Source organism: Lichenostomus cassidix, chromosome 17, assembly GCF_008360975.1.
Source record: "Lichenostomus cassidix isolate B80296 chromosome 17, HeHo_3.0, whole genome shotgun sequence".
Lineage (NCBI taxonomy): Eukaryota > Metazoa > Chordata > Aves > Passeriformes > Meliphagidae > Lichenostomus > Lichenostomus cassidix.
In genome coordinates this window covers 1,388,601-1,401,680 of record NC_139497.1, presented here as the reverse complement: position 1 = coordinate 1,401,680, position 13,080 = coordinate 1,388,601, and the positions used below count along the sequence as shown (strand labels likewise).

At 47.1% G+C, this 13,080-nt stretch overlaps 1 protein-coding gene across 8 annotated transcripts in view; it reads left to right on the top strand.

The window, feature by feature from the left end:
- The window catches only part of CRB2 (crumbs cell polarity complex component 2), a 55,394-nt gene that overhangs the window by 27,963 nt on the left and 14,351 nt on the right, over positions 1-13,080 (top strand). For all 8 annotated transcript variants that reach the window (XM_085076704.1, XM_085076705.1, XM_085076708.1 and 5 more), the window contains 5 exons: positions 2,410-3,108; positions 4,816-5,011; positions 5,418-5,557; positions 6,017-6,199; positions 7,085-7,198. In XM_085076704.1, the coding sequence (XP_084932830.1) occupies positions 2,410-3,108; positions 4,816-5,011; positions 5,418-5,557; positions 6,017-6,199; positions 7,085-7,198 (1,332 nt within the window). The remainder of the gene's footprint in view (positions 1-2,409; positions 3,109-4,815; positions 5,012-5,417; positions 5,558-6,016; positions 6,200-7,084; positions 7,199-13,080) is intronic.

Genomic DNA, 13,080 nt, shown 5'->3' with positions numbered 1-13,080 from the left:
TAGTAAAGCTCTTTTGCGAATAGTTTCCTGGGCTTCCACTCTTAATTGCCACAGAGATTCCAGGCAGATTCCGTCATCCTTGTTTTCTGCCTGACTGGGAATCTGAGAATAAAAGGGTTGATGGCAGAATAATGGGATTGCTGGACAGTGCAGGGCTCAGCAGCTCTCCCCAGCATCACATGAGAGGGGAAGGGAGGGGTGGGCCATGGAGATGATGCTGGGAAAAGAAAGGGCTGCCTAAATCCCTGAGCACCCTCCCTCCCCCAGCCTCTTAAAAGAAGACTTAGAAACACTACAGTCTTTGGTGGGAGGAATTTGGGGGAGGTCAGAGCAGGGGCAGGCTTTTGTAAACCAGAGTCTCATACAAATCCCTTTCAGGCCCTGAAGTTGGTGCTCTCCACCTGCAGGTACAAAGAGACTGAGGGGCTGATGGGGCAGAGCTGATAGAGCACCTCGGACACAGATTAACTACAGGGGGTGTAAAAAGGTGCATGAGAGCAAGGCAAATGTGACCAAAATTGGGCTGGGATAATGCTGGCACTAGTGAGAGAATGTGGAAGGTCAGCTGAGGAGCAATGCTGTGGTGTGTGATCCTGGCTAGTCCTTAGCATGGAGCATGGCAGGGTAAAGCAACATTCCTCATGGAGCGAGGGCTGAGGGAGCTGTGGGGATTTGGGATTCTGCCCTTTCTCCACCTGCAGCTCTGTGGGGTTTGCAGAGACTGAGGCACATCACTACCTGAGCCACAGGGACATAGGGCAGCAGAAAGGCTGGAGAGCTGCTTACCCAAAGGCTTCGAGTGATGACTTGACTACCAACACCAGGAAGTCTGGATTGTCTCATCAGTAGCAATTTCTCAGATACTATTTGCTCCTTCATGAGCTTTATCTCTGCTTTGAGACCATTTTTCATAGACATTTTCCAAACATCTGCTATATAGTTGTTTGCAGAGTTACTTCCAAGTTTGGATGTTTCATAACACTTATGCAGGAATTAGGCTGGGATATCTCTACCACACAGCTTCTCTCTTTTTTATCCTGGAATTGAGCAGAATGAAAAAGCTCTGATCTCAGAAGGCCACAGTGGGATGAGGTGCTAATGACTGCTGCCTTTGTGAAAGACAGAGTGAAGTCCCTGCAGACAGATTCCAGTAACACAGTTCGCACTGCCTTTGTGCCTTTATTCTATTTTTGGTTGGTTTATGTCTTTTGGAAAGTGCTTAATTGTGGCATTGATTCCAGGACATATATCCTAATTCTAATATAAAGGCCTCTGTCTCCTCTCACCTGGGCTGTCCTGCCCTTTGGCCAATCTGCCCCTTGTTTCACAAAGTAAATCTAAAACTTCTTTTGGAAAAGAAATGAGGATTCCTCCTATTACTCCATTCTGCTCCATTTTGAAATATCTACGTTGAACTTTTTTTTTTTTCCCCTAATCATATATACTACATAATCTCATTGATATGAACTAAATTTGCAGTTCAGTGGGCACATCCCATCACATTTCTGGTTACTTACTGGGGCAAGAGCCTTTTAAACTCTGCCTTTGTGGGGAAAGCAAGGCATTGTGTCTCAGTGTGAATTAACTGATCACATCCAAATGCTCCCAGATTTAGGGGAATCTGGTATCAACATTAGTTCCTGGTATCTGTTGTTAGACTGGTGTTTTGGCTCAGCAGGTACTGAGTGTTTGGATCTACAATGCCATCAGAATCACATCAGTCCCTGATTTTTGTTGCTAAAAATGTCCTGCTGTGTAAATTTACATGTCTAACATGGGCAAAGGGTGAGTAAGGATCAGTGGTTATCAACCTGAACTGCCTGATGTAATCAGAGACTGTGTGAAATGTGTCCATTTGGAGTTTGCCTTGGGTTATTTATGGGAGCATCTTCAAATCACTTCTGGATTAGCTGAGAAAAAAATTGTATCCCCAGAAGGAGCAGCTGGGACATACAGAGCCACAGCCAATACCTGAACTCATCCTGCCTCTCTGGATTTCCAAGCACAAGTGCTGTGCCCTGCCACTGAAAGGGGTCATGGAATTTTACACGAAGTTAATCTTGTGAATGGATTTAAGGTGATATGTGTCACTGCTCTCAAAGTGACTCATGGATGAATAAGCACAAGTAAAATAATTGGTTTGTGAGTGTCTCCTAAAAAAGAAGGCACCTGGTTACCCAATTTGGCAAGAGATTCCCAATTCCCACCAAGTGAAGGGCTGTTATGTTGTCTTCTTTATAGTAAATGTTTGATTCTCTAGTATCCTTCTCATCTCCTGGCTAGAACAGCCCTTTGGAGTGTGGAATTTAGGTGGGCAATCTCTGAGTTGTATGTGGGGATCAGCAGAACTTCTTTTCTTTAGAAAATGATTACAAATTCTGACTAACAAAAAGTCTGTTTACTCAACAGGAACTTCATACTCTGACAATGACAGTGGCTGTTCCTCATCCCCATGTGAGAATGGGGGGAGCTGTAAGGATTTGGAAGTGGGTTACCAGTGCACTTGCCCTGTGGAGCCTGTAGCCTACATGGGCATGAACTGTGAGCTGCTCTATGATGCTTGCATTAAACATGACTGTCCTGCCCACATGAGCTGCAGCCGGACTCTGGGCCTGCTGGAATATGAGTGTGTGTGCACAGCTGGCTCCACGGGAACTGACTGTGACAATGTCGATGAGTGTGAGAGCAGCCCTTGCACAGACCCGCGTTTTGAATGTGTAGATAGCACGACAGGATACACCTGTAGGTGCCAGCCGGGCCCCGGGGGAGAAGGCTGCCGAGCAGAAAGCTCCGTGTGCTCCAGCCAGCCCTGCCTGAACAACGGCACGTGTGTCGAGGCTGCGGGCGGCTACAGCTGCCTCTGCCAGCCCGGCTTCAGCGGGGCCACGTGCGGGGACGACATCGACGAGTGCGCCTCGGGGCCGTGCCGGAACGGGGCCATCTGCAGGGACAGGGCGGGCGAGTACAGCTGCTTCTGTGTGCCAGGCTTCCAGGGCTCCAACTGCGAGATCGACATCGACGAGTGCGCGTCCCGGCCCTGCCACAACCGCGGCACCTGCCTCAACCACATGGACCACTACGAGTGCCACTGCGCGCCCGGATACACAGGTACCGCCCGGCCCCAGGGCTCTGCCTCCTGCTGCTGCGCTCCTGCGGTGGGAGGAGCTGCCTCAGTCTCTGGATTCCCGCAGAGTTTGGGGCTGCGTGTCGGTAACTGCATAGGGCTGTTCGTAGTGGCTTCCAGGCAATCCCTGAGGCTTTGAATTCCATGGATGGTGCAGGTGTTGAGAGACAGGGATCCAAGAGTGGATTACCTGAGACTTGAGTACTAGACATGAAGCTGTGATTAGTTCTCCGCATGAAATTAAGGGAGGTATACATAAAAAGATTTTTCATCAGGAAATGGATACATAGTGTTTCTGGGTATAACTTAGCTCTGCCGACCTGGCCTCTAGTTCTTTGTCTGGTCTAGCAGGATTTTTCTAAGGGGTACTTATCTTTTGGAAAAAAGTGTCTTTTAGTTGGAGATTTCCAATTCTTTCATGCCTGGGGAATGTTTATTTGGCATATGATTGAAGTATTTCTCATTTGTGCATGTGTGCTAATGGTGAGTCAGAGAGGAATCCACACCTGTGAGTTATCTGGGAGGTGGCTGTGGGGGGCTCTCCTTCCTGCAGCCCTGCTTATCAGAGTGCAGTGGGGTGGAATGTGTCCACGTCTGCCTGGTACCACCTCGCACATGAACTTTCTCAGCCTTCCTCCTGTTCACAGACTGTTTAAGGAGTTGGGTTGCTGTGAAGGAATGCTGCTGATTACCAGTGGAATGAGGAGAAGTTACAACATCAGGAATGCAGTCCCTGATGCTGACTCACTCTCTGATAAAAATGAACAGAGATGAAGGAGAAAAAAGACAGAATTTCTATGTGGGCCCTAAGGTTACTGGTGATTTTGAGTATCAAGCATAATTCTGTCTTTGCAAATCAGTTTCTTTTTTTATCTTTATGCTGAATCCTCAATTCAGGATTGTGGGATTCCCTGCCAAAGGAGTGATAAAGGGACCCAGGCAGCTGGAGGAGTTTGTTGTGCTTCAAGTTATTCTGATGTCAAACATGAGGCTTAGCCTTGTAATTTAGTTCTGCATCCAGAGGTTTGAGCGCCATTGGCTGGCAAGGCCAGGTTGTTTCCTGGTGCTGGCAGCTGGAGTTTGGTTGGGTGAAGGAAGTTTTGTGTGGGTATTGAGGGGTTTGAACCAGATTAGGGGGCCCACATTCCGCCAGGATTAGGATGGCCATGCCCACTCTGTGGGGAGCCTTTGCCAAGGAGGGCAGATTAGATGGATTGATAGGTGCCACTGTAATGAGTAAGGTTTGGAGGTGATGCCAGGCAATGGGCAACTCAAGGAGGTGGAACATAAATAAGATAATTGCATAGAAATCTTGCATGAGGTCTTGTTCTGTTGGGGAAGTTGGGACTGTGGACCAAAAAGGCGTCACTTGCAGTTATCTGTGACCAGGAGTGGTGGAGCTAACATTAAATTTTGAATAGCATTTCCCAATAAAATCACTTACTAACATCAGGTATCACTGTAGCCAGTGTTTTGCATTGCTTGAGTGCTTTTTCCCTGGGTATCACAAAGCAAGTTACAAACAGAATTGAAATAAATGGAACAATATTTTGGAAAAGTAGGTAGAGATCGTTCTGGTGGCCAGTTGGGGTTGATAGCACAACTCGTGTGATTTCATCTCAGAATTCCAGGCAGCACATATACGCTTTCCTGGATTTGTAACACAGATATTCTTCTGTTTTTTAACAAAGGTGTGAACTGTGAAACTGAAATAGATGAATGTGCTTCAGACCCTTGCCAAAACGGGGCCCTGTGCAATGATCATGTTGGGTTCTACACCTGCACATGTGCACCAGGTTATCGAGGAGCCCAGTGTGAGGTGGACATCAATGAATGTGAGAGCCAGCCGTGCCAGAACAATGGGACATGTCATGACCTCGTTAACAGGTGAGGAACCAGTGGTGGGGGCAGTTAGAAACCAGGACTGATCTAAAAGTCTACTCAGTGCAACCTGTGAAAATCAGAGTAGAAAGCTGTGGGGAGGATTGGATTTAGTGTTTTGTACATCCTAGTGGCAGTAACAATGATTTGTGGCAATAAGGGAGAAGCCCCCTCCCAGCACTCCAGGGGTGCTTAAAGGAAGGGAGGAACAAACACAAAGAGCTTTGCAGAGCATGAACAGCACAAGCAACTGCTGAAAACATACCTGTGTGTCTGAATTTACCTTTCCACAGGTAAGGTGTGAACACAAGTGGGTGTGAGCACTGACAGCTGAGCTCTTTTGCCCTTTCCTCACCCGGGGCTTTGCTGTCCAAGGCAGAGCTGATGCCTTGCTCTGTTTGGTGCCCCACAGCTACCATTGTGACTGCAGTGACACCGGTTTTGAGGGGACCCACTGCGAGCTGGACATCCTGGAGTGTGCCTCTGACCCCTGCCACAACAGTGCCACGTGCCTGGAGGGAATCAAGGGCTACAGCTGTGCCTGCTGGCCAGGTGGGCTGGGGCTCTGTGCTGGTGTGGTGTGTGGGCACATGGCCATGGACAGCAAGTGCTAGATTGCTGCGTTGAAGAAGTAGAGAATTAATGATCAAACTGCATGGCCCACAGTGAGTTTTCATTGTCTGGAACAGTGAGGCTGCACTGCTGCACTTTACAGGTTATCCCAAAATCCAACTGACCTGCAAAAATCACCCTGATTCTCAACCATGAAGTTCTCTTTCACTTTTCTGCCATTTTCCATCACTAGTTTCTCTATCATGCGGTGATGCTTTCCTGTAAATTGCTGATTTTGGCTTCTGTATTTGACAAAGTGGAGAAAGTAAAGGGCCGGGGACTCCCTGCTAGATGAGCTGCAGATTTGTGGGTGTTATTCTCACCCTGGAGAGCCACAGTGTTTGGGAGCTGAGTTCCCATGGAGTTGTGCACGATGCTGACAGCAGTGTCTCGTGGCAGGTTACACTGGGCAGGACTGTGAGCAGGATGTGGACGAGTGTGTGACAGAGCCCTGTCACAACGGGGGGCTGTGCCTGGAGCGCTCCAACCCAGCCCACTACGGGACACAGCCTCACTTCCCCAGCAACTTCAGCTACAGCCAAGCAGCTGGGTTCCTGTGCCAGTGCCAGCCAGGCTTTACAGGTGAGCTGCACAGCAAAAGTTCATCCTGTCTGCACTGCCTAGTGCTGCTGGTCTGGGGAGATGGGAATGGAGCAATGTTATCTCTGCAGCAAAAATCACTAAAGGACTGTTTTTTCAGAGGGGGTGGCAGCTTGATGCATCAGGAATGTGCTTCTGCTCCCATTGCAGGCAGCTGAATGTCATTCCCTGTCCAAACCTGTCTCCAGGCTGGGGCAGCAGCCTATGCATTTCCCTATGCTTCCATGAATACCCTCTGGCTATGCAGGTGCCAGGGTGTTTTCCCCTTGTCAGTCTCTCATGCATATGGCAGAATTCACCCCTAGGGATATCTCTGAAATTCCTCATCAGAGGAAGCTAATTCCCTGGAGTCACAGATTACTATTCTAGGTGTTTCCTTGGTGAGACTACTCTCATGACAGCAACTCAGAGGGGGAGAAGAGGGATTTATTGATATGGTGCTCTTGGAGCTAGAAGCTCTGTGGATGTTCCACTGAAATATCACCCTTTCCCTGGATTGGAGATACAGATAAAATGCTGGATTTAACAGCTGGGGAAATTCCCTAGTGGGAAGGCATAAACAATAATACTTCCATTATTTTATGAGAGAAAGATGAGGGTTTGGTCCACTATTGCACAGATGGGAATGGTTCAGAAGTTCTGATCTTGCCAGTGTTCGACACTGGAAAATCATTCCATACTTCATTTTGCCCCTGTTGTTTTGGTGCTGATGTCTGTGTGCCTGCAGAGACACACCAGAGTTCAAGAAATTCTTAAGCATTTTTTAGGTGACAGAAAAGAAGTGCAGAATTTATGACTGCAGTTGTCATTCTTTGTTTCAGTGCAGCACAAGTGCACTTCAGAGGCTGTTATGTTTTCACTTTCCAGGGGAGACCTGCTTTACCAACATCGATGAGTGTGAGTCACAGCCCTGCCAGAACGGAGGGCTCTGCCAGGACCTGGTGAATGGCTTCCTCTGCCAGTGCCTCCCTGGTTACTCAGGTAACCCTGGGGAGGGGGGTGGCTGGGATCAGATCCTTCTGGCTGGCTAATGCTGAGCTCCTGCATTGCTGCCTGGCTGCAGGATTGCAGGATGAGAGGGCAGGACTGAGCTGGACTGGGAGTGTGCAGCAGGGTGTCTGCAGCTCAGGGCTCAAATGCCACGGGAAAGCTGTGTGACTGTGGGCAAGTCAGTTGATAGGCCATGAACTAGATCTGGAGACATAAGATCAGCTACAGAATAGAGTCTAAGATCAGAGTACCCAGGGGATTTGTATCCTGGAGTGAAAGTTCCCTGGGAGAACTGGAGGAGTTTCTATACATGTAGGATGAAGTATATAGAAAACCAACCCTTAAATAAAAAAAGGGATGCTTAATGTTGTCACAGGCTAGTGGCTGTAGCAGATTGGCTCACCAGCACATGAACATCTGTAAAACATCTCCATTCACTAGCACCCTGGGATGATAAGAGGTGATTAAGATCCAGCCATTTTTGGCTGAAAGCAGTGATCTGCTATGTAGGAGGTCAAAAGGTCTTTGTGATGTGAGCAAAGGAAGCCTTCTCTGTTTACAAGGGAATGAGGAGTCTGGATTCTTCCCCAAATGCCCTGCCTGACCCTAAGGGTTCAGTTTGCTGGTTGAGAATCTGGGGGATAGTGAATGTCAGCCCTGTTGGGAAGGTCCTCTAGTAACTGGTACTAAACCTCATCTGAGTTTAAATTACTCGTTCTCAGTCTTCATCTTTTAATTCCACATGTATTGGGAAATTTGACACTAGAGTAGTTTATAAGAAAGGTGATCCCAGCACAATCCTGGATTGCTGGATTTGAGCTGAGGGTAACCTCTCCACAGTGATACCAGGCTGCCATCTCGTGGGAAAAAGAAACACTTGAAGCCAGAAGAAAACCCTGTCCCTTAACTTGCAACAGCAGGTAACAACATTCCAGAGACTCTCTCAGGCCTTTATTGCATGGGAAAAATTTCTGTTTTGCTTCTGTGGTTGCAGTGGTTGAGCTGTGTTGGTTTAATTCTGCCCAGCTCTTCCCTGGGAAGACCTATTACTTTCATTCCCAGGATCTAAAATCAGCTTCCAGTTAACACCTTCTGTAACTGAGCTGAATTATTTGTGGGGTTTCCTGGCCTATCTCATTTGCTAATTTAGGCCAGATCAAGAAAAATTTGCTTTTGTAGATGACGCCTTTGAAAATCAGTTTTTATCTAAGCTCGTTATCGCTGCTTTCTCAAGCAGTTACAATGCTGTACTCGTGAACTGAGATCTTGTCCAAAGAGATGGTTTAAAGTTTATCCTTCTTGTCAGAATTCCCACTCACATCTGTGCTCTGTTCTCTTTTCCTCCTGCAGTGCCCCAGCACCCTCACAGAGCTCAGAATTTTATTGTGCTTTGCCAAGCTGCAGATCTGTTTAATCCTTTCCAATTCTTAGCATGCTCATGGGCAGAAAAGCTGACAGAAACATGGGCTGATGGGCAAAGGAGTGCTAGAGTTCATTCTGTTGCTTCGAATTTGGGTTCATTAGTACTTGAAGGGGATTAGAAGCAGGTTGCTCTTCTGGATATTGCTTTTGGTAAAGGACTTTGTCTCAGCTGAGGTAGTTCTGACACATTAACACAGCGAAGGGCTGGGAGCAGTCTGTGAGATCAGTGAGTGCGTGTGGAGGAGTGAAGCTGACAGGGAAATAATAGCAATTAATCTCCCCTCCTTTGTCAATTAATCCCAGTACAGTCATGCTGGGTAAACAGCTTATTACTTCATATTAGGATCACAGAACAACTTTGTGAAGCTTCCCATAATGTTTCTCTTCAAAACACATTTCTGTGGCAGCTTAGATCTGCCATGAACTTGGGTTTAAGCTGCCTCTGCTGATTAAAGTGAACTTGCTACTCTGATGAAGAATGCTTTCCTGGGGTGGCAGGGGGTTCCTTCTGTGTGTTTGCTTCTTCAGTCTGAGGAATTTGGGGAGTGTTGGGATAACAATGCAAGTCAGGAGAAATTCTTTCTTTGCAAATTAACTGCCTCAGTGGTGCCTCAGTGCAACGCAGACAGATGAAGCTTCACTCGGAAATGTGTTTTGCAAAACTGGTGCCTCATTCCTGAGAGAACAACAGGTCCTGAAGAGTCTGTTCAGCACATGGTTTGTGCTTTAGCAGAGCATATATGTACCCTGAGAGGATGCAAGAAGTGTGAATCAGAAGATTTCATGGGTACTAAATGAAGTGTGAAGGAGAGGGAATCTTGTATACTCTTGGAAATTATGTCAACTGTCGTCAAGAGGAAAAGTCTGTCTTTTAGGGGGAAAAGAAATCCAACAAAATGAATTCCTTATTTAATTTTTTCAGAGATGGTTTCAGTCCATCATGTGTTTATTAGGCAATAGGTTAGACCAGGACAGGAAAAAGACAGGCATCTCCATTTGACTGATTTTTAACCTGCAAGAATGCTATCACTGAAGTGGAGTTTGGATCATTCATCCTTTAAAAACTTTTAAATGGCCTGAGTGCTCCCAGTGCTGCTAAAGTTGTGCTCAAGCAGAGGAAAAGGCCATGTCCTGCACCATGGCTCTGTGGCACTGGGCAGCCCCGATGAGGGAGGATGAGCATGGAATTTCCACCGCAGTCACCCAGCCCGGGGCAGTGGCACCTTGTGATCATGGGAACATTGCGAGCTTTTCTGCACATGGCTGAGGAACACTTCTACTTTCATGAGAAATCAGAAGGTGATGTGGTGTGAATGTGTCCCAGTATAATTGGAGGGCTTATTGACCATCTCACTTTGTTCAGCCATAATGTCTTTGTTTCCTTAAAGAAGTAGAAACCTTCTGTGCAGCAGCTATAAATGGTGACTCTGTGAGGGTGCCAGCCCAGATCAAATGGGCTTGAATTCCTGGGTCATGGGTCAGGAAATAAATGGGAGATGCTTCTTCCTCCTAACCACCTTTGGATAGATTTAATTTTTTTGTGCAGGTATTTCTTAACTCAGATTTGTTTTAGAGACGGAGCCTCTAGAGCAAGGGCAGCTAAAAGGTTAAGATAGTAAAGAGATTAGAGGCCTGTTCCCCCTTCAACCAAATCCCTTTTGGTAAATATAGCTGAAGGGAGCTAGGCAGCACTTGGTGAGGCTCCCCCCCTTGCCTTCCGCTCCACGTTTCTTTTCCCTGCTGGATCACAGCTCCGTGTTAATCAGACCTTTTGACTTCCCTGTCATCTGATCAGAAGGCTGTGAGTGCTGCAGTCCAGAGCCTGCTTGTGCCTGGTGCCAGGTGAGAGCAGAATCCGTGCTGGGTGCATTGGGGTGTGATGGATTTCCAGGCAGTAGTGTGCAGGTAGACTCTGTGTGTGTATGTGGAGATAAAGGTGTGGGTGCACAAACCAAAACAGGCATCTTTTTGAAGACCTTGACTGTTCTGCAGTCTTCACAGTTGTTAACGTTTTGTTGCAGTAGTGCACAACTGCCTGTTGAATGTGCACAACTGCCTGTTTGTTTTCTCTGGAGCAATAACAGAAGGGTCAGAATAGCTAATGAAGATAATGCTCCAAATCTGTGCTGGGATGGGTCTGTGTGTGCACAGGTCTGTGGCTCTCTGAGAAGTTTTGACTCCAAACAAACACTCACCATATCCCTACCGCTTCAAGTATCTGTAAAACTGACTGGCATGTTTGGATTGAGCAAAATTATGAAAGTGAAATAGCTACAAGAGTTGTTGGAATGTTTTTTTTAATATCGGAGTGATAGTGCTAATGCAGATTCCAGACGCTGACATGTGGGAGGTTTTGTTTGCTTGGGCCTGATGTTGATACAAATAGAAACTCCAAGTTTGGGGAAAAGCTCCCAGATAACATTTCCTCACAGAAATAAGAAATTTCTCTGGGTCCTTACAACATAAAAATACAACTCTGCTTCCAGGAATTTTATAATATGAAAGTAACTATATTAAAAAAACAAAACAAAAACAAAACCCAGAACCACAGAGGAAAAAGAAGACTGCAACAGCTAATATAATAAGGTGGCTAATGAGGAAAGAGAGTTTTGATTGTGCAGTGCCATGTCTGAACCAGTACATTCAGCATAATACAGGCAATTTCCTTCCATCCAGTTTGACTTCAGAGAAACAGATCATGGTCATTAAAACCTGAGATTTTTCTTTGTGAACATGGCAGAGTGGAAATGCCTGTGCTTACAGATCCCTGGAACAGAGCACAGGGAGGAGGAAAAGCACCTGATGGACCCTGATTCTCTCAGTATGGAATGTGCAGCGAGGCCCATGTTCACTCTGTGTTTGGAACTCTCCTTGTTCCTATGGTTTAGATATTGCACAATGGTGGAAATGCAGCTTTTTGGCTTAGCCTATAAAAAGAACATTTTGGCCTTTTTTGTGGGATTTGGCAGACTCACCTGGAATGCAGCAAGGGCAAGAGCTTGTCTGTTGGCTTTGCCCTGCCGAGCTGAGGCTGTGGGCACTGCTGGGCACTGCTGTGAGGCACAGAGCAGGAATATGCTGGGAGCACACATTCCTGGTGTCAGCACGGACAGGGGCCAGCTGGGAGGGTCAGAGCCGGGCTGGATTAGACCTGGCGCAGGGCAGGGCTTGCTCCCTCGGCTCTTTCCCTGCAATCCCTTCTCGTGTGACTGGCACCAGCGAGCGCCTGCACACACTGCCCTGTCAGCCCGGCCTTTTTTGTCATCCCTCCTCCCCTTCACCCCCATTTTTTTCCCCTTTACTGTCACCAATGTCCACAAGGAGTCGGCCATGAAATCTGTGCTGATTGGCGTGATCCTGAAGGGAGTTTTTCTGCTAGCAGGTAATGAGCTGTGTGCAGTCCTTGCAGTGTGTCCTGCCTGTGTGTGTGCCTGCCCAGGGCATGGGGCTGGCTGTGTGATGAGTGCTAGCTGGAGGCACGAGGAGGAACTAGAATTGATTGGAAAGGAGGAATGTTTTTTATTTTGAAGAGACCTAAAGTTTTGTTTTGGGAACTTTAGGGTGAGGAATTTCCTTGTTGCACGGCTCTGGCTGACAGCTCCACACTCTGTGCTGTTCTGCCTTGTGGTGCAGTGTCAGAGCTGGGCTGTTCTGAGGCTCCGGCTTTGTGCCCAGGTGGGCTCTGGAGACACACAGGTGTCTCCTGGCTACTTCTGTGAAGCGTTAGTTTTGCTTTTTACAGATGTTTTTGCAGTTTTCATCTTTCCTTTAACGATTGAAAACTGCCTTATTGAGAAGTAGCTGTAGTTGTAACTCAGAGGCCAAACCCTTCGGTGGTCAGTGCCTTCCCCACCTCCTCCCACTCCCCAACCCCGAGCAGGAGTGCGCGGTGGGAGAGCGGCAGAGCAGGGGTTGCCATGGAAATGGCAGTAATTGTGCAAATATAATTGTGTTGGGGTCCATTTGTTGTGGCTAATTCTCTGCCTCCCCCCTCTCCCTCCCCTCCTTTTTCCTTTTGATAATAATAATACAATCCCTAATTAGGATGCAGCAGGGAAAGGTCGTTAGGAATTCAGCTGCCTTACAGAGAGGGCAAGGCGGTGCTGGCCGGGCAGCCCTGCTGAACTCTCGTGTTTCAAGGAATAGACCTTGTCCTTCAAGGTTTTTTGATATCTGACAGCTAAATTAGAATATTTCACTTCATTTGCGCTTATTCTTTTAACATTTTATATATCTGTTGAAGTACGAGATTCTTACACTGTATACAATGAATCTTTGCTTATTAATAGCAGCCAGTAAATCATTCCCTGCATTCAGGGAGTGGTGAGCTGTGTGGATTTAATCACACTTGCATCTACAAAACAGGAGTGTTCCCACCGCAGTGGTAACCCTCTGAATGTGGTGAAGGATTTGTGTTTGAATATACTGCAGGCTGTGAAAGCTCAGCCACT